At 40.7% G+C, this 19018-nt stretch overlaps 1 protein-coding gene across 1 annotated transcript in view; it reads left to right on the top strand.

Annotated features, from left to right (window-relative positions):
- The window catches only part of tep1 (telomerase-associated protein 1), a 55196-nt gene extending 40952 nt beyond the window's left edge, over positions 1-14244 (top strand). The window contains exons 45-56 of the mRNA XM_047368161.1: positions 64-168; positions 1522-1651; positions 1748-1833; positions 1896-2022; positions 5239-5369; positions 5752-5876; positions 8596-8739; positions 8927-9026; positions 10380-10500; positions 10688-10770; positions 13587-13691; positions 13798-14244. Of these exons, the coding sequence (XP_047224117.1) occupies positions 64-168; positions 1522-1651; positions 1748-1833; positions 1896-2022; positions 5239-5369; positions 5752-5876; positions 8596-8739; positions 8927-9026; positions 10380-10500; positions 10688-10770; positions 13587-13691; positions 13798-13917 (1377 nt within the window). The 3' untranslated portion in view covers positions 13918-14244. The remainder of the gene's footprint in view (positions 1-63; positions 169-1521; positions 1652-1747; positions 1834-1895; positions 2023-5238; positions 5370-5751; positions 5877-8595; positions 8740-8926; positions 9027-10379; positions 10501-10687; positions 10771-13586; positions 13692-13797) is intronic.
- Positions 14245-19018: the final 4774 nt, after the last annotated feature.

Below are 19018 nucleotides of genomic sequence, written 5' to 3'. Positions count from 1 at the left end.
ATATTCTAAACAGGGCAGTAAAACTCCTTTTCTCAATTATCTTCTCATTTTGTCTTTTTCCAGATAAGCTCATCAAATGATGGGAGGCTTTGTTTTTGGGACTTGGAAGCAGGTTCGTGTCTCAGAGAAATCTCCTGGAGGAACCCACTTACTTCTATCTGCTGCGTGGTGAGCAAATTATAAAACTGAGTTCATACTCTGTGATTTTGCATTCAAATAATGTGTTGATGGAGCATACACATTAAGTCAAATGAATTCAGTTTGTCTAGATGGCATCAGTTCTCTGTAAAAGGTAATCTCACGGCACTCCACTTGCACGAATGGATACTAATCATATCTATGCATACTGAATTTAGTTAGGTCCAGATCAAATTCAGAATATTCCAATGTCATTGTAACATAATGCACTTCAGTCTGAATTATATCTAACAGCATCCAGTTCAATTCAAGCCAGCTATATTACATAACAGTCAGATTCAGTTTATTTAGTTAAAAGGTTTCAAAAAGATTTAAAAAATGAAATGTTAAAGAAAACTAAGGCGGCTGCGTCAAATTTTGGACTTTCTATAAATCGCCCATCCTGCGCAATGATGTGGCGATAGTGGAAAGGAACAACTCTCTTTTAACAAGAAGAAACATCTAGATGAACCAGGCTTGATATAAATGACCATCTGCTGCAACTGACTCAAGGTTGAGAGGACAGAGGAGACACACAGAGAGAAAAGCACTCAATTAGGACTACTTTCCATGAAAAAAAGTATACAGATTCATGTAGGAATGTACTTCCTTGTGCAGCAGTCCCTAAACACAGAAGCACTCAGCCCTAAGTACTTTCAATAAAAAAAAGAAGTCGAATCAATGGTAGCAATAGCTATATTAGTGGCTCCTTCCAGCAATAAAACACTGCTGAACCTTGTCTCTCAGTCCAAGAAATAAACACAAAATAAATCACTGAGCCAGGGGTACGTTCTATGGCAATGGCTCTTCCATAGCAACAACCCTGTCAATGACTGAATCCAAGAAAGGGACACAGGTAAATATGGAAGCACTCAACCAGGGCAGCAATAGTTTCATCAGTGACTTCCTCCGGGAAAAAGATCAAGCTAAACGGATGCATTAGGCCAGGTGTACCTTGGAAAGAGAATGACAAGAGAGAGCAAAAAGTGAATGGCAATAATAAAATATGCCTCAAGGGGGAGTAGCAGGAGAAAATAGTAAGGGAAAGTATTCAGTATGTCCTACAGCAGTTCTTTAACAGGATAACTCCGGAAAGCCTTAGTAACTCTAGTTATAAGCTTTATCAAGAAGGAAAGTTTCAAGCCTCGTCTTAAAAGTAGACATTGTGCCTGCTGCATGGAAAAAACTGGGAGCTGCTTCTACAGGAGAAGAGCCTGAATCAGGATTTTCCTCCCATACTGCTTTCAAAAATCCCAGGAGCATAAATGAAATCTGATTGCTAACAATGAAGAGTTTTAGAGTTATTTCATAGAGCTTAATAAGTGTTGCTGTTTCTGTGTGCAGGGACAGCATGTAATTGCCGGCTGCTCAGAGGGTGCACTGCATGTTTGGGAGTGGGAGAAAAACACTGAAATCTGCCACATATCTGCCCACAAGCAACGTGTAAACCACTGCTCTATCCTCCCAAACACTGGTACTAAAGTTAATCTAGAATCCTCATTTATTCTCATTCTGAAATGGTAATGATTAAAATTAGTATGTAATCTTTTCTTCTGAAATTTTGCTTTAGACAAGGAGAAGGAAACAAAACCAGGGGAACTGACTGTTTTCACAGCATCTGATGATGGCACTGTGCAGCTCTGGAAACCTTTGCAGGTATTTTGCAGATAACATTTTCTCGGGTTTAGCTTCAGGTTTAATACAGTTCCTTCTTCCAGGTTGAGCACTTCAGCACCTTCCAGGGTCACACTGGTGCTGTTCACGGAGTCGCTCAAAAAGGAGTCGTCCCAGAATTCCTCACCGTGTCTGAGGATGGTTCGCTGAGATGCTGGACCTGGAAAACGGGTAAAACATTCCCAGTGACACCTACATACACTACTCAAAAAATAAAGGGAACACTCAAATAACACATCCTAGATCTGAATGAATGAAATATTCTCATTAAATACTTTGTTGTGTACAAAGTTGAATGTGCTGACAACAAAATCAGACAAAAATCATCAATGGAAATCAAATTTATTAACCAATGGAGGCCTGGATTTGGAGTCACACACAAAAGTAAAGTGGAAAAACACACTACAGGCTGATCCAACTTTGATGTAATGTCCTTAAAACAAGTCAAAATGAGGCTCAGTATTGTGTGTGACCTCCATGTGCCTCTATGACCTCCCTACAACGCCTGGACATGCTCCTGATGAGACGGCAGATGGTCTCCTGAGAGATCTCCTCCCAGACCTGGACTAAAGCATCCAACTCCTGGACAGTCTGTGGTGCAACGTGACGTTGGCGGATGGAGCGAGACATGATGTCCCAGATGTGCTCAACCAGATTCAGGTCTGGAGAACAAGCGGGCCAGTCCATAGCTTCAATGTCTTCATCTTGCAGGAACTGCTGACACACTCCAGCCACATGAGGTCTAGCATTGTCCTGCATTAGGAGGAACCCAGGGCCAACCGCACCAGCATATGGTCTCACAAGGGGTCTGAGGATCTCATCTCGGTACCTAATGGCAGTCAGGCTACCTCTGGTGAGCACATGGTGGGCCATGTGGCCCTCCAAAGTAATGCCACCCCACACCATTACTGACCCACTGCCATACCGGTCATGCTGAAGGATGTTGCAGGCAGCAGATCGCTCTCCACGGTGTCTCCACACTCTGTCACGTCTGTCACATGTGCTCAGTGTGAACCTGCTTTCATCTGTGAAGAGCACAGGGCGCCAGTGGCAAATTTGCCAATCCTGGTGTTCTCTGGCAAATGCCAAGCATCCTGCACGGTGTTGGGCTGTGAGCACAACCCCCATTTGTGGACGTCGGGCCCTCATACCATCCTCATGGAGTCTGTTTCTAACTGTTTGTGCAGACACATGCACATTTGTGGCCTGATGGAGGTCATTTGGGCTCTGGCAGTGCTCCTCCTGTTCCTCCTTGCACAAAGGTGGAGGTAGCGGTCCTGCTCCTGGGTTGTTGCCCTCCTACAGCCTCCTCCACGTCTCCTGGTGTACTGGTCTGTCTCCTGGTAGCGCCTCCAGGCTCTGGACACTACGCTGACAGACACAGCAAACCTTCTTGCCACAGCTCGCATTGATGTGCCATCCTGGATGAGCCACTTGTGTGGGTTGTAGAGTCCGTCTCATGCTACCACAAGTGTGAAAGCACCACCAACATTCAAAAGTGACCAAAACATCATCCGGAAAGTATTGGTACTGAGAAGTGGTCTGTGGTCCCCACCTGCAGAACCACTCCTTTATTGAGTGAGTCTTGCTAATCACCAAAGATTTCCCCCTGTTGTCTATTCCATTTGCACAACAGGATGTGAAATTGATTGTCAATCAGTGTTGTTTCCTAAGTGGACAGTTTGATTTCACAGAAGTTTGATTTACTTGGAGTTATATTGTGTTGTTTAAGTGTTCCCTTTATTTTTTTGAGCAGCGTATATATATATGTTGGGAGTATGATTATTGATTGAATAATCTTGATCAATAATTATAATTACAAATCATAATCTGACAAAATCAATTTCTTGACCATAAATCCTCATTTACAAATCGAGACCAGAGATGTTTCTGGTGGTGTAATAGTGGCTCAACGCCTCTGACAATTACAACCGTTAAATTCTCCGTAATAGTTAATAACTATTGCCGGAGATGTCACTGTTTAATCGACCGTTTCTGCCGAAACGTGTGGAACTTGAACCTTATTTTGACTGACACATCACTTTTTGCACACAATGAAACACCAAACGCTCTCTCTTTATCTATGTGAATATTTATTAATTTTCACCTACTCAACATGCAAAATTCTACAAACACAGGGGTAAACACATCTAAATAAGCAAAATCAACCAACGGTAGTGGGTATGTATTGAGTCAACCAGCAGTTTATAGCAAAACAGATGAAGGGAGAGGATATGAAAGGGGGGTGTGGTGATGACTGGTGGGGGGTTGGAGCGCAGCTTAGAGTGTCTTTTATGATCTTCTCATCATAAAACTTCCCCCTTTACTCCTGAACACAAAGGATTGATAACTTTTGGCGGCAAGTTAGCACAGTGAGATTGAAGACAAAGGTAAAATGGAGAATTTTACCATGAGGTCGTTTTAACAGTCCAGTTTTGCAACGCACCCGCGTTCAGATAGTAAACACAAACAGCTCTGGGGGACACGGCGGATCCCGATATTACATAACACATCAAAGTTTCAACAAGCAAGGTTACATGCACATATTATTCAGAACACATGAGATCCTAACCAGCGATTCTGATCGCTTCTACAACCTCTGACCCTGCCCAGGCCTTCTAATAAAGAAATAAAAAAAAAAGAAATGGGTTTTACTGGTGTCGTCTTCTTCCGAGTGAGGGAATTTGAGCGAGGAAAAGTGGGATTAAGTTAATGTGCGTCCACAATTAACTTCAGGGGAACGGTCAGTCTTTGTCCTTCGATCTTCTTGACAAAAAGGAAAAATATGATCTGACCATCAAAGTTGACTTGAAAATGAAACACGGTAGCGGTTCATCTCTCCGAAACTCCGTGTCTCCAGTTACGTGTTAAACTCACGTCTTCGATCGGCAAAAGTGAAACTTCTGGCCTTCTTAGTCCAAAAACTTCAGTTATGAATAGTTCGTTGTCCAACGAGGGAGAATGAATGAAACTCTTCACAGAGTTCTTCTCCTAAAGTGGTGCGCTTCAATCACCAGATCGTTTCCAGCGGAAGGCGTCTTTTCAAACACAAGCGCCTCCTATATAGCATCCTGTGACGTCAGACTGGGGACGCCCAGTCATATCAGTCGCAATGCTCGATGGGATATGTAGGAGCGGGCTGTCCTGGGTACAAAATGGCCGATGCCATTGGAGGGGCACAGTGACGTCCAACAACGTGCAGATAATCCAATACTCAGCAAACAAGTGGTCCAACATATATATATATATATATATATATATATATATAATTTATTTTTATTTTTATGTTTTTTCACTGTGCAGCTGCTGGATTTAAATGTAACTGAAATCCAACTGCTCTCTTCCTGATCTGAAAGTTACCAGGCATAATTTTTCTCTTGTGCACAGACACGTCTGCAAACCTGAAAGGCCCCATCTCAGCTCTGTGCTTCTCTCAGACTGATGACTTGCTGCTTGTTGGTTACGAGTCTGGTTTGCTGGAGCTGTGGCAGCATAACTCAGTGGTTGACCACAAGCAGGTAAATATAGCAGCTCAAGCATCTATGTTAGTTCTTGCAGGCTACAACTTGAGATCCTGATGTAAGAGGAAAAAACATAATTACTTCATAATTAGTCCAAACAGGGTTGCAACATGGACTCCACTGTCCTACTTAGACATCTATTTGTGTCCAGTGTGATCATCTGCTGCTAATTGTTTCATTCTAAGTCCGCCTTAACATGAAAAATGCTAGCTTTTAAAACTTTGAATATATTAGCCAACAATTATTCCACGCCAAACAGTTTTTTTGAGATATGAATATTGCACACACTGACATTGCAATGACAATATACTTGCAACATATTGTGCTGCTTTCCATTTTATTTTGTTTTTGTATCTAATTGGCTCTGTTTATCTTTCAGGTGTCAGATGGGCCGATCACAGCTGCCTGTTCGATGCCTGACAGTCAGTTTGCCGTCACCAACATGAACACCATGGTTGTTGATGTGTGGAAGCTGGTGTGGAACCAACAATGCAGCAAAGCGAGGTTAAAAAGAAAACCTTTGCAAACCCCTTACAAAAGGGTTCATGATTATGTAAAATACCATCACTCAAAAGTTAAATGTTAACTAAAGAAGTCTCCAACTTATCTGTTTATTGAAAATATCTGCAACAGTTCCTTTTGGAGAAAGATGAGACCTATTTAATACTTTTGTAATAAATGTTTATATTTGGTGAATAGAAGGTTAATTTCAGTCAGTCAGTCAGTCATTTTCTACCGCTTATTCCATAGTGGGTCACGGGGGAGCTGGTGCCCATCTCCAGCAGTCTATGGGCAAGAGGCGGGGTACACCCTGGACAGGTTGCCAGTCCATCGCAGGGCAACACACATACAACCACACACACACTCATTCATACACCTACGGGCAATTTAGAGTTACCAATTAACCTAACAGGCATGTCTTTGGACTGTGGGAGGAAGCCGGAGTACCCGGTGAGAACCCACGCATGCACGGGGAGAACATGCAAACTCCATGCAGAAAGACCCCAGGCCGGGAATCGAACCCAGGACCTTCTTGCTGGAAGGCAACAGTGCTACCAACTGCGCCACCGTGCAGGTTAATTTCAGTCGCAGTTAAAACTGAAGTTTTTATACCTATGCCAGATTATTTTATTTGGCACATTTTAAGCTCTAAATCAGTTTTCATTTTTAAATTGGCAGCTTTACATTCAAGCTCACACATTGCGTTATTCTGTGAATCTATTAGGACATATTAGCCGAAACTAAATTTAGATTTTCAATCCATCTCGGCTGGGTTAAAAAATAGTATGGACGAAAAGCCACATTAGCTGAATGCTGTACATGGATTTTCTTTTCTACTAGTAGTGTGGGTCCAAGTGTGCCTTGTTTTCAAAACACAAAAGGTATAACAAATATAGATATTTTTTAAATTCCTCTTTACCCTACTTTTACTTTAACTGTAGGGAAAATAAATTTCTGGTTTCTGCATCGTGTTGGAAGAAGCGCCACAGAATCAGTCTGTAGCATATAGCTGTTCCAGCTAGTGGTACTTGATAAGCTAGCACTGCATATGCCAGTTTATTAAATTGAAATATTGCTTGCATAACATTGCATACGCTAGCATTGCAAATTCTACTTTTGCATATGCTAGGGGTAGGCGATACGGACATAAACTTTCATCACAATATTTTTTGGTGTTGTGATATTGTTAAAAGCGATGATGAAAAGCTATTTATGTCTTTGCAGACTTTTTTAGGTAACTGTATGGCTTTGACTGCTTCTCACTGCATGCAAGCCCTACAAACCAAAATACTGCTATTAAAAAACATTTTGATATTGGCTTCTTCAAGAGACCCTTTACATAAAGGAGTATGATTTTTTTTAAAATGCTTTTTATCATCAAACTGCACACAGTAATGACATTTAATCATTTTTTGAATTGCTTGTGTCGAGGTAGGAAAAATTCACTGGCCGTCCTTTAATTCCTTCATCACTCCTCACCTCTCATCGACTCTTTTATTTGGCACCCCAAAGGACACTACTCAGAGATCAGTTGTATGTTTCCACAAGTTTATTAAAACCAATCTGAATACAGAGAGGGAGACATCACACTTACACTGCTACCTGGAAACGTCTGTGTGTTGTCTCACTGGGGCTGCGTTCCATTCCGTTTTATACCCACCATTGCTGTGCTTCACCTTTTTTCAGTTAAATACATCTGTGGATGTCTCCCCAGCAACAGCATCAAAGAAACAGACATACATTCATCATTTGATTAAAAATTGTTTTGCACACATCTTCTAGAAGTTTCTGGGTGGAATAGTTCTCAGAAGTTTCGGTCAGCACAGTGAGGAGTGGCACACCGCCCCACAGACACTCCTGGCTCCTCATGGTACAGACAGAAAACACCTGCAAGCCTTGACCTTTAAAAATGCCCACTCATTATGTTTTGATACTAGAAGCTAATGTTAAGGTTTTTTCTAACTATCACAAGCATAACTAAAACTCCTAATTAAAATAAATCTATAAGCAGCAGAGTTCCACATACATCTTGGTCTTCGCTACTAATAATAATGCGTTTATATTTTCACGCTTGATATTTAATAATGCTTTCATAGAACCAACAGTGGAGAAAATGGTAAAAGTAACAGTTCTGACAATACTTTCGTTATGAAAGGGAATTTATCACGATATCGTTGTCCCGATAAATCAAATTTATCACAATAACACATTTTCAACGATAACTATAAACAATACAATAAATGCCCAATGCTAGCATATGCTACTATTACATCGTTCTGTCGCAATGTAGTGTTTTCAGGAAATAAATTAGCAGAGGTTTTACTAAAAAGCATACAGAGCAGTCTTCAGTCTACAAACTATGAAATACGTAGAACACAAAATACAACATGCACACATACATCAATAAATGTCTGTTTTATTGATGCCGTTTGCTGTATGACTAACTGCATATGATTAAAGCTGTATCTGTTTTTTATAAACATACTACGTTTTAGAGTCTAAATGAATCCAGGAAGTTTATTTCCAGTCACCTTTGTTTTACGACTTATTTCACAGGTGTCTAGGGTGCTGTTTGCCATTCTGTGCAAGAAGCTGGTTAAATACAGAGAAAACTGTGCGCTGTGTGGAGCGGGATGTTGAAGTCTTTGTTTAAACCAAGCATTTAATGTTAATCCTCCTCTCTAATAAGTTCCTATTTGTTTTGTACTTCTCCTGCTTCTAGCCTGGTGAAGGTGAAGAGCCACAAAGTGAAAACCCCGATGGTACGCCTTGTTTACTGCTCGCTGCTGGTCGGTGTCACCTTCCAGGGAGAGCTATGTGATGTAGCCAATGTTATCAAGGATGAATGGGGGAATACAAACATTAGGTAACTTTTAGTTTTCTCAATCACTGATCCAAGGCGAGGAATTAGGCTGTAACGACACAGATATTTATCCTGTTTATATGCAACTTTCTACACTCTCATTTGAGCATTTCTTGACTTATGTTTTTATCCTTCTTTCCATATGATGAGTGGTTTTATAAACTTGTGTATGCATGTCTCTTATTTTCAGCTGGAATCAGAGTGTCAGTATTCTGAGCGTGGTTCGCAATGATAACAAAAGTGTTTGGCTGACTGGGGAAAAGAATGATGAAGTTCATATTGGCTTTTTTGTGAGTTTCTTCAATTTCATTCTGTAATTATATACACTGCATTCATCAGCAGCCTTACAACTGTGGTGAAAAAGACAAACCCTAAAGCTGCAGCAGGTTAGGTGTGAAGGTCATCTCAATATATTAGAACATAATTAATTGATTTCAGTATTTCAGTTCAAACTTTTGTTTAGTTTGTCACCCTACCAAAAAAGCAAGACAAAAAAAGGAATAATATTCTGCATTCTAAAAACGCAAACTACCACAAAGCATTTTTACTTACAAATTCGTGCTTTGGTTTTTGTCAGAATCAAAATAACGCTTGATAAATATTACATATGACATCATTAATAATGTTTCTATGACCTTATCAGATATTTATGTGAGCAGGGTAATGAAAATTATTTTCATTTATGCCACACATTTTTATTCAAATTATTTGTCTAAGAAAATTTCATTTTATGCTTAAGGTTATATTCAATTCAAATGGTGAAACTCGTAAAGATGTATTCAAGCCCAAAATTAATTGCTTTAGAAGTTTCATAGAAGTTACATAGGACAAATACGAAATGCTACGCTATGCTAAGTTGACTTTGGTCCAGCAGACCATCACAAAGGCTATAAAAAGCTTTTCTTTTCTTTTGCAGCATTAGAGGCCTTTATTGTAATTATTCTGACTGTAGGCAGACAAGAAATAGGGGGAGAGAGGACTGTAGCCTCTATATATGGGTTACGTGCTTTATCCCTACACCACCGGCACCACACCCTACAAAAAGCGTTTCATAAAGGAACTGACCGCTCAGAGTGCTATATCTAAGCATATTTGTTGGAAAGTTAAGTGGAAGGAAAAGGTGTTGTAATAGAAGATGAATAAGCATTAATATAAAACGTTTTAATGATATTCAGATTTACTGAAGTTTACACACTGTCCAAAGTGGCTTGCTTTTACATTCTTTCAACAAGACAACACCAGTCCACATGCACAGGTGTCTGTGGGCTGCCTGCCTGTGTCAAACAGAGTTCTTCCTGTGGCCCTTCCGGGTCTGTTGATCATTCCCCGGTCTAACATGTGTAAGACCTGCTGGATTTTGAGGGTCAGGTACAAGGGCCAACTTGGAGCTGGATGGAATACAATGTCTTTATGACTCCATTCAGCACTGAATAACCACTTCAATCTAGGCCTGAGGCTCTGCCATACTCGGCTGACATGGGATGTTCAGTGCTCTTACACTAACAATTTGTCCATTCGACCTAATCCATTTATCCTTTATCAGAGATTGTAATTAGGCATAATGTAAAGACCTTGATGATTTGCAGTACATACTGACTTTTATTGAAAGATGCGCATGTACCAAGAGTTCAATTTCATTTCAGTTCGGCATGGGCTCCATTGCTCCTATAAATTCAAGTTTGAGCTCAATCACCATGAACTCCGGCGACAACGAACAGGAGAACAAGAAGAGAAGCCTGATAACAGCCATAACTGTGGATCAAGGTACCAAACACAGCAAATATTAAATGTTATGAGTTTTATTACTGTAATGAATTGGATTCTGTCAGAAATATTAAAACAACTGGGTGGGGATACTCTGTTTGCAATTTCATAAAAACAGCAAATTCTCCTGTTTTTTCTTCTTTTTTTACTGCTTTAGCAGCTTCAATGTAATGCTTCTGTTTTTCAGAGTTTGTCGTGTGTGGAGATGAGGAAGGAAACATCTGGTTCAATCAGCATCCAGACATTTCCTCATGGAGCGAAAAAAAACCTGTAAGAACCCCCCCAAAAGAACCCTCCCATCTGATACAGAACTAGTCATCACAGTGCAGATATCATTGTTTTTACACATTTTTCTAATAAAATGTTTTCAGCGGTAATATTAATTTCTATGTCTAAAATTGAAATCCGTAAAATACAAAAGCCTAAAAGATTAAGTGAGCCAAGCATCTTCTCGGGCATCAGTGCGTAGCAACCCAAGAAGGCAGTAGTGATGGTAAAGTCTTCGGCTCAAACGTGAGCCCAGAAGTCAAAGACTAATATGCCAATTTGTCCAGTTATGAGGAGGAAGTCAGGACCTAACTAACCAGCCCCCCTGCTAAAGCTAAAACTGCTCCAGTTCTGACCAGTATTCTCCAATCAAATGTGTCACTGAACACGGATATTAGCAGCCCAGGCCGTGGTTGTGTAAACATAGGGCTCAGGAAAACTTCCTTTGTTTTCTTCACTTCTGGTTCCTGGTTTCCACTTGAGGAGCCATGACCAAATATGAAAATTATACCCTGAAACCGGCCCCGGAAGAAAGCCAGGACTTTTTTTTTTAAAGGAACCTGAACTAAAGGTGGAGCTTTGTTCTGTGTGGGATGCTGAACATTTCTCATTGGATGAATATCCCAAACATTTTATTTCAGTTATCTCCTCCTCTTCTGGTCTTATTTTATGTTAGCTTTAAATTACACAAGAGTTCTGTTAATTCAATTCAATTCAAAAATACTTTATTAATCCTAAAGGGAAATTAAATGTTGTTGTAGCTCATTATGTAGGTTTCTTCAAAGAGCAGTTAGCCACGCTGAATAATAGTGTCGACTATCGGCCAGACACTCCTCTCCAATACCCTGGCGTAGGCCTTACCAGGGAGGCTGAGGAGTGTGATCCCCCTGTAGTTGGAACACACTCTCCGGTCACCCTTCTTATGAAGGGGGACCAACACCCCAATCTGCCAGTCCAGAGGCACTGTCCCTGACCGCCACACAATGTTGAAGAGGCGTGTCAACCATGACAGCCCCACAACATCCAGAGACTTGAGGTACTCAGGGCGGAACTCATCCACCCCCGAAGCCCTGCCACTGTGCAGCTTTTTAACCACCTCGGTGACTTCAGCCTGAGTGATGAAAGAGTCCAACCCTGAGTCCCCAGCCTCTGTTTCCACCAGGGAATGCGAGACGGTAGCATTGAGGAGATCCTCGAAGTACTCCTTCCACCGCCCGATAATGTCCCCAGTCAAGGTCAGCAGCCTCCCACCCCCGCTGTAAACAGTGTTGGCGAAACACTGCTTCCCTCTCCTGAGGCGCCGGACGGTTTGCCAGAATTGCTTCGAGGCCAACCGGTAGTCCTTCTCCATGGCCTCACCAAACTCCTCCCAGTCCAGAGTTTTTGCCTCTGCCACAGCCCAGACCATGGCACGCTTGGCCCCACGGTACCCGTCAGCCGCCTCAGGAGTCCCACAAGCCAACCACAGCCGAAAGGACTCCTTCAGCTTGACAGCATCCCTTACTGCCGGTGTCTACCACCGGGTTCTGGGATTGCCACCGCAACAGGCACCACAGACCTTAAGGCCACAGCTACTGGCATCAGCATCAACAGTAGATGTGGAGAACATGGTCCACTCGGACTCTGTCTCCAACCTACCCCAGAATCTGGTCAAAGTTCTCCCGGAGGTGGGAGTTGAATACATCCCTGGCAGAGGGCTCCACCCGACGTTCCCAGCAGACCCTCACTTTGCGCTTGGGCCTGCCAAGTCTGTCCAGCTTTCTCTTCTTCCAGCGGATCCAACTCACCACCAGGTGGTGATCGGTGGACAGCTCAGCCCCTCTCTTCACCAAAGTGTCCAAAACATGCGGCCGAAGGTCTGAAGATACGACAACAAGGTTGATCATCGACCTCCTACCTAGGGTGTCCCGGTGCCAAGTGCACTGATGGACACCCTTATGCTTGAACATGGTGTTCATTATGGACAATCCGTGACTAGCACAGAAGTCCAATAACAAAACACCACTCGGATTCAGATCAGGGAGGCCATTCTTCTCCAGGTGTCACTGTCGTTTTCCCACGTGGGCATTGAAGTCCCCCAGCAGAATAACGGAGTCCCTGCGAGGAGCAACCTGGCCACCAGGTGCTCTCTGTCCCCAAACGAGGCCCGTCTCCTGGGTGGGACCCTGGCTCCGCCGTATAGGACGACGTCACGTGCCTCGATTTTTTTTGTTTTGTTTTTTTTTGGTCCTCATGAAGCCGGTTTTAACCGCTTTTTGTCTGACCCGTCACCCAGAGCCTGTTTGCCATTGGAGACCATACGAGTGGCATTTAAGGCCCAGATAACATATCCTCTAGGATCATTCAAGCACTCAAACCCCTCCACCACGTTAAGGTGGCGGTTCAAGGCGGGGGAGATTTTAACCGGTAACCAGGATTGTTCGGATCATTTTAATCTGCATCGTCAAACATAAACTCTGAAAAATATTTTAACATTACCTGAGACGTTAACCGGTAATGTTAAAATATTTTTCAGCGTTTATGTTTGACGATGCAAATTAAAATGATCACAACAGTCCCGGATTGTTCATTATTCACTGGAATAAAGAAACCCTTGCCAGCAGTGAAGCATGGTGGTGGCACAGTGTTGCTTTGTGGCAGCTTTGTATCCTCTGGCAGTATGTGGAGGCTTAGGTGGATTCAGTCAAGTTTTGGGGTTAAATAATTTTTGAAACCAGTATACGTGTCTCATTGGGTCTTCATAGAGATAAATTCTTCCTGATAAATAACCTGCTGTGTCCCTAATAATGATGATGACGATGGTGGTGCTCTGTCTTCAGGCCCATCTCGACAGGATCAGTGAGCTGAGACTCACTGACCGCAACATCATCTCAGCCTCCTACGACCGGACACTGAAGCTGTGGGACAGAAACACCAAAAAACAGGTAAGCCTCTTTGAGGATAAATCACTGTTGCCCACTCATCTTTTGTGCTGGAGTTTTATTCTCTGTAATCTGTGCCTTGATTTTCTTTGTCTTCTTCGTCCTTCAGGTGGGAATGTTTGTGTGTGGAGGTCCTGTTCTGTTTTTGGAGGTCAACCCAAGAAAACCCAGTGAGCTGGTCTGTGCTGACGGACAGGGGAAGCTTTACTCCCTCTGCTGGAAAGATTAGCCCTCTTAATCAATCGGCTAGAGACCCGAATATTAGTGATAATTAACCGGACTGCCTACCAAGGATTTGTTTTGTCTTTACAGCATGCAATACTTGACTAAAGAAAACTAATACTTAAGACTCTTGCAGATTAGGAAGTATATCTGCTTGTCTTTTTCTTGTTTACATGTGCTTTTGTTTAGATGGTGGGGACTCGCTGGTTTTAATTTTCATCTGATCAGATTTAGCTTTTCTTTTTTGACAAGTTTAATCAGTTACAATTAATGGTTGTAAAGAAAATGAATTAAAACCATTTTGTTCTCTTGCAGTAAATCTCATATAAGGTCATTCAACAGACTAGCAGCTTTTACTGGTGCAGTTGTCTCACTTATGAAATATTTACAGTATACATGGTTTTATTTGTAAGGTAAGGCTCATCATTGTTGTTCAACCTTAACACATGATATTTCATTAACTAGTTAAAGTTGTAGATAGTTGTAACTGCTAATCTTTAGGGCATTATAAACACAGATCCTCATTTGCACCTCCTGAAGTTTTACGCCTCTCCACCTGAAAAGGTGTATGGATTCTGTCTTAATTTATTAGAAATGCAAATATTTTAATTTCATCGGGGTCCTAGATCACAAATCTTTTGTTTACCACGTATTTCCTTATTTTGGCTGTTTTATTTTTAATGAAAACAATGCAAAAAAATATTTCAGTTATTTTGAACAGGTTTAATGGATGCATTTCCTTATGTTGTATAATGTATCGGATTACAAATGGTCTGTACTTTTCAGGTAGAGACAAGTTTTTATTCTGTTAGCTGTTTTAAGTTTGAAGGTTCAAATTCAGTAAATAATGAAATGCTTCATTTTGAATAACTAAAACAAGAGCATATATTTGATAACTTAGCAGTTCTGCAGTTTAGAATACATTCCTAATTTTAAAAACCAATGACTGGGTAAAAAATTATAAGTATTCACAGAATCAACAGGGAAGGAAATTTATGGAAAACTACGTTTTGATCAGCTGATCAAAAGTGTAAGACCATAGCCTTAAAAAAAAAAAATCAAAATCTTCACAAAAATTTTGATGTCATGGGATTTTTCTGCTAGGCATTCCCACTGTCATGGCCCCCTGATGTTGAGCTGTATAAGCAAGACCTGTTGCAATGCTTCATCTCTGCAGAGCTTGGATGCAATATTACAGTTGCTTTACATTTCTTAAAATTTTCTGAGGGTTATGGAACCAAAAGGTCAAGTGGTAGACGCCCCCCAAAAAATTTCCCTTGTGTTGAGCTGGATGATTCCTCAACCCAAATTAAGACCTTTTCCTGACACCGATTACAGCCCAAGAAACAACGTCACAACAAACTGCTAAAGAGAACAAAAAATTCCTTCAAACACCATGTCTTCTCCCATGCCACTAACTTGCCTGTTTGGACTTTTGCAAGAGAGCACCAAGGATGAAAGGTGGGAAAAAAAATTATTTTGTGATCAACAAAAATGCAATCTGGATGGTTGTGATGGCATCCAGCGTTACCGCCATGGAAAGATCCCACTGGAGATGTTTTCTATGCAGCACAGTGGAGGACGGTTCTTCGTAATGTTGGAGCATTATACTTCTGCAAAACAATGGACCTTCAGGTTGTCATGGGGCATCAAACTACATCTGACCAGGGCTGAAGCAATCAAATTAATTGAATCAATTGTGATTCATCTTTATCAATCGATTATTGAAAGAATCACCAACTAGTTTAGTGATCGCATTATTTTTAACGGGAGTATACTGGCTCTAAAACATGCCATTTGCTGAAGGAACAACCTATTCAGAGCAGTTATTAGGCAAAAATTGGGCAAAAAATTATATATTTTTGCATTCAAGATGAAAAACCATCTGTAAATATGTTTTATCCAGAACACAAGTGGCTTAGCTTTAGCTTCACTTGATTCAAATTCTGTAAGAAATCTTCTATTAAACACCTTCTGCTATCCAATTATTAATCGATATTAGATTAATCTGTTAGCAAAATAATCAGTTGCAGCCGTACATCTGACAATGTAAAGATGTTGCAGCTGGCACTCTTCTTCACAGAAGGTCCTCATTCATGGGTGACCACGGTGTCTTTTGTCAGGACAACCCTGCAGTTCCCATTGTCTGTCTGAAAAAGGACATCTCAGGAGAATAACACACAACTTTGGTCCAGTTCAGTTTTTTTAATTGACCCACAAGGAGAAATTTGTGCACAGCACCAGAAAAGACAGTCCATGCATAATTCACACGTCAACACAGTTTACATACTTAATAATGATAATAACCCAACAAATCAACATAGATTTTAAAAAAGCAATAAATTGTTTAACATTCAAAAATGTGCCAAGCTTGATTAAAGTTGATTAAGAGCTTTTATTGCATTTGGATAAAAATATTTGTACTGATTACACCTTTATAGTTGGCCACATGTACCTTTTGACATGAAAGGAAGGCTAGGATGGTTTTGGCTTTTTCCACAATTTGTCTGTTCTAGATTTCCGCCAGGGGGCGCTGTTGAATGCACAATTATTTTGGTGGCAGTTTTGACAGAACAGGACATTTCCTATTATGAACTACTCTCATCTTTATAGATCTGCTTCCAAGCATTAAGTAAAACCTGTTTGCTCTCCAATGTCTCTGATTTAGGTAGTATTTCACAATTATAGAAACCATGAAATGAAGCCAATTTTAGCTGAACTCAGGATTTTAGTACAATCGTTTCTGCCAAGGTCTCAAATTTAGTAGAGAATCTTATCATTATCCACTGTTTTAAAACAGTGAAAGGGAAAAGGAAGATTTTTTTCCCCTAAAGGCCAGTTTTTTTTAATATACATGTATCAACTTCTTTGTTTTAAGCATCAGCATGAAACAAAGTGTTTGTCAAAAATGTATGACTTCTTTTTTTCAGTACCAAAGGTTTATTTCATTCTTCTGATTGCCCTTACAGACAAAACAGCGCGAAAATATTTTGGTTTGCTTAAGTCTGATTAAAGTTAAAAGTTCATTTTTCTCAAGAGTTAAAAAAATGTACATGTTTGAGCATTAAATGTGAGGAGGGAGGAAAGTTTTGAGGTTCATTTTTTCTTTGTTTTTGTAATACTAATTTCCACCGCTAGAGGCATTGAAGTAAGAATATATAATATATATATTATATAGGAGATAACAAAGGGGTAGATTGAAGGAGCTATTACCTCATGTTCTGAATTTATAACAGACCTGGCAATTCACAGAGTAGTCAAATGTCTGAAGTTATTAGTTATCTTTATGTCCTTTTAGAGAATATTTTTTTATTCTGGCATCCAAACAACAATGCTAGTTTAAGTCAGCCACATTGTCAAAGAGAGGCATGTCATTCTGGACTTTACTGGGCCCATCCAGTTTATTTGCTGACTGCAGCACAACTGCCACTGGCACCACTGACCTGTCTGGCTGAAAACTGGTGCGTTTTTAGTGGAAACCACAACTTTTACTGTTGGTACCATTTCAAATGCCATTTCTTGCATAAATGATGCATTTGGGTGAGCGCCCTTTTCTGCCACCCTACACACACCCAAACATCTGCCTATTGCTCTAACAAAGCTCAATGTTACAGAATAATAATAATGAAAGGTTTTATCATTTAACTTGATCTGGTTAAAGTCTGACTTGTCTAAATGTGTTTCCAAAAACAGTACACTAGCCCTAGTCTGAAATCATAGACTTCCAATCAGAAACCAACTTTAGTGTCATAAACAACTTTTGGGTCTACAGCAAGATGAGTAACACAGGGAGGCATCCACTTTCCACTGACTGGACCTTATGCAAATATGCAAGTGTGACAAGTTAATGTTTCACTTTGTTTTTCACTCCTGCTGCTCTGGGCCATATTACAGATTTAGTATCGCCACTGGACATTACAGTAATTCTAGATACACCCATTTCTGCCATTCCAAAACTAAAAATAATTCTGTATGCCATAAACTCATAATTACGAGATACAGCATCCTTTTTTATGTAATTACTACAATGGCAGATATAGGCTTCCATATTGGTGAGTTTACAACCACTTAGATAACAGTATTTCACAAAAGTGAGTACACCCCTCACATTTTTGTAAATATTTTATGTTTTCATGAGACAACACTGAAGATATGGCACTTTGATACAAAGTAAAGTCGTCGGTGTACAGCTGGTATAACTGTACATTTGCTGTCCCCTCAAAATACTTCGCTGGCAACAAAACTGGGAACAACCTTAGTGAAAATGTCCAAAGTGTTCCTAATGATCTATTTTACCTCTCTGGAAGCTCTTGTAGTGCTGAGGTGTCCGAGTTATGCTAACGCAGCACCGCGTTTTCCAGGTGAGACAGACACGCCCCTCTCTCCCGGACCGCAGCGCACAGGTAAGAGAAACTAAACGGGATCCACCAGTTTGTGGGACATCTGACTCAGAATAAAGTCTGTTCAAAGACAATCTCCACACATTCCCAAATATTTAGTTTATTTTTTATTTTTACTGAACAAGAAGGTCTTTAACTGCAGTTCGGACCTTTTGACGCATTCAACTTCGTGAAATAACTTGCCATCACACCGATGATCTCTTCCCGAGTGAGTATCTGGTAATACTCCCGTTTAATGTTTTTATCTAAATCTTTTGGGTCCATGCATGTTTTTTGTTCTTGTTCTGGAATTAACCCAATCTGTGGGCGCATCCACTTTTCTGATTATTCCCAACATGGCCATTCTGTCCAGTTTATTCTTTAACCCTTCTCTTAATGATGCTGGAACTCGTCGAGCAGCAAGCACAACTGGCTGAGCCCCCTCTCTTGTGTAGGGTAAATCCTTTAAAAACATCATCATGGCATTGAAGCAGTGCATCCACAGAGTCATTGGGTGTGTTGATATCTGTGCTGATGTGATACATTTTCTTCGGTTCCCCAGTTATTTACAGGATTTATCTCCTAAAAATTATTCACGATTCTCATTTACAACTGAAAAGAGCACTTGGTGCCTTTTCCCTTTAACTGTAACACTCAACTTGCATGTAGCGATGCACTCACTGATTGTCCATTATAGTCTATCAGTCCAGTCTTAGTTGTTATTATTTG

This window comes from Girardinichthys multiradiatus, chromosome 6 (assembly GCF_021462225.1).
Source record: "Girardinichthys multiradiatus isolate DD_20200921_A chromosome 6, DD_fGirMul_XY1, whole genome shotgun sequence".
NCBI lineage: Eukaryota > Metazoa > Chordata > Actinopteri > Cyprinodontiformes > Goodeidae > Girardinichthys > Girardinichthys multiradiatus.
Note: the sequence above shows the minus strand (reverse complement) of the source record. Positions and strands in the feature narration are given on the sequence as shown.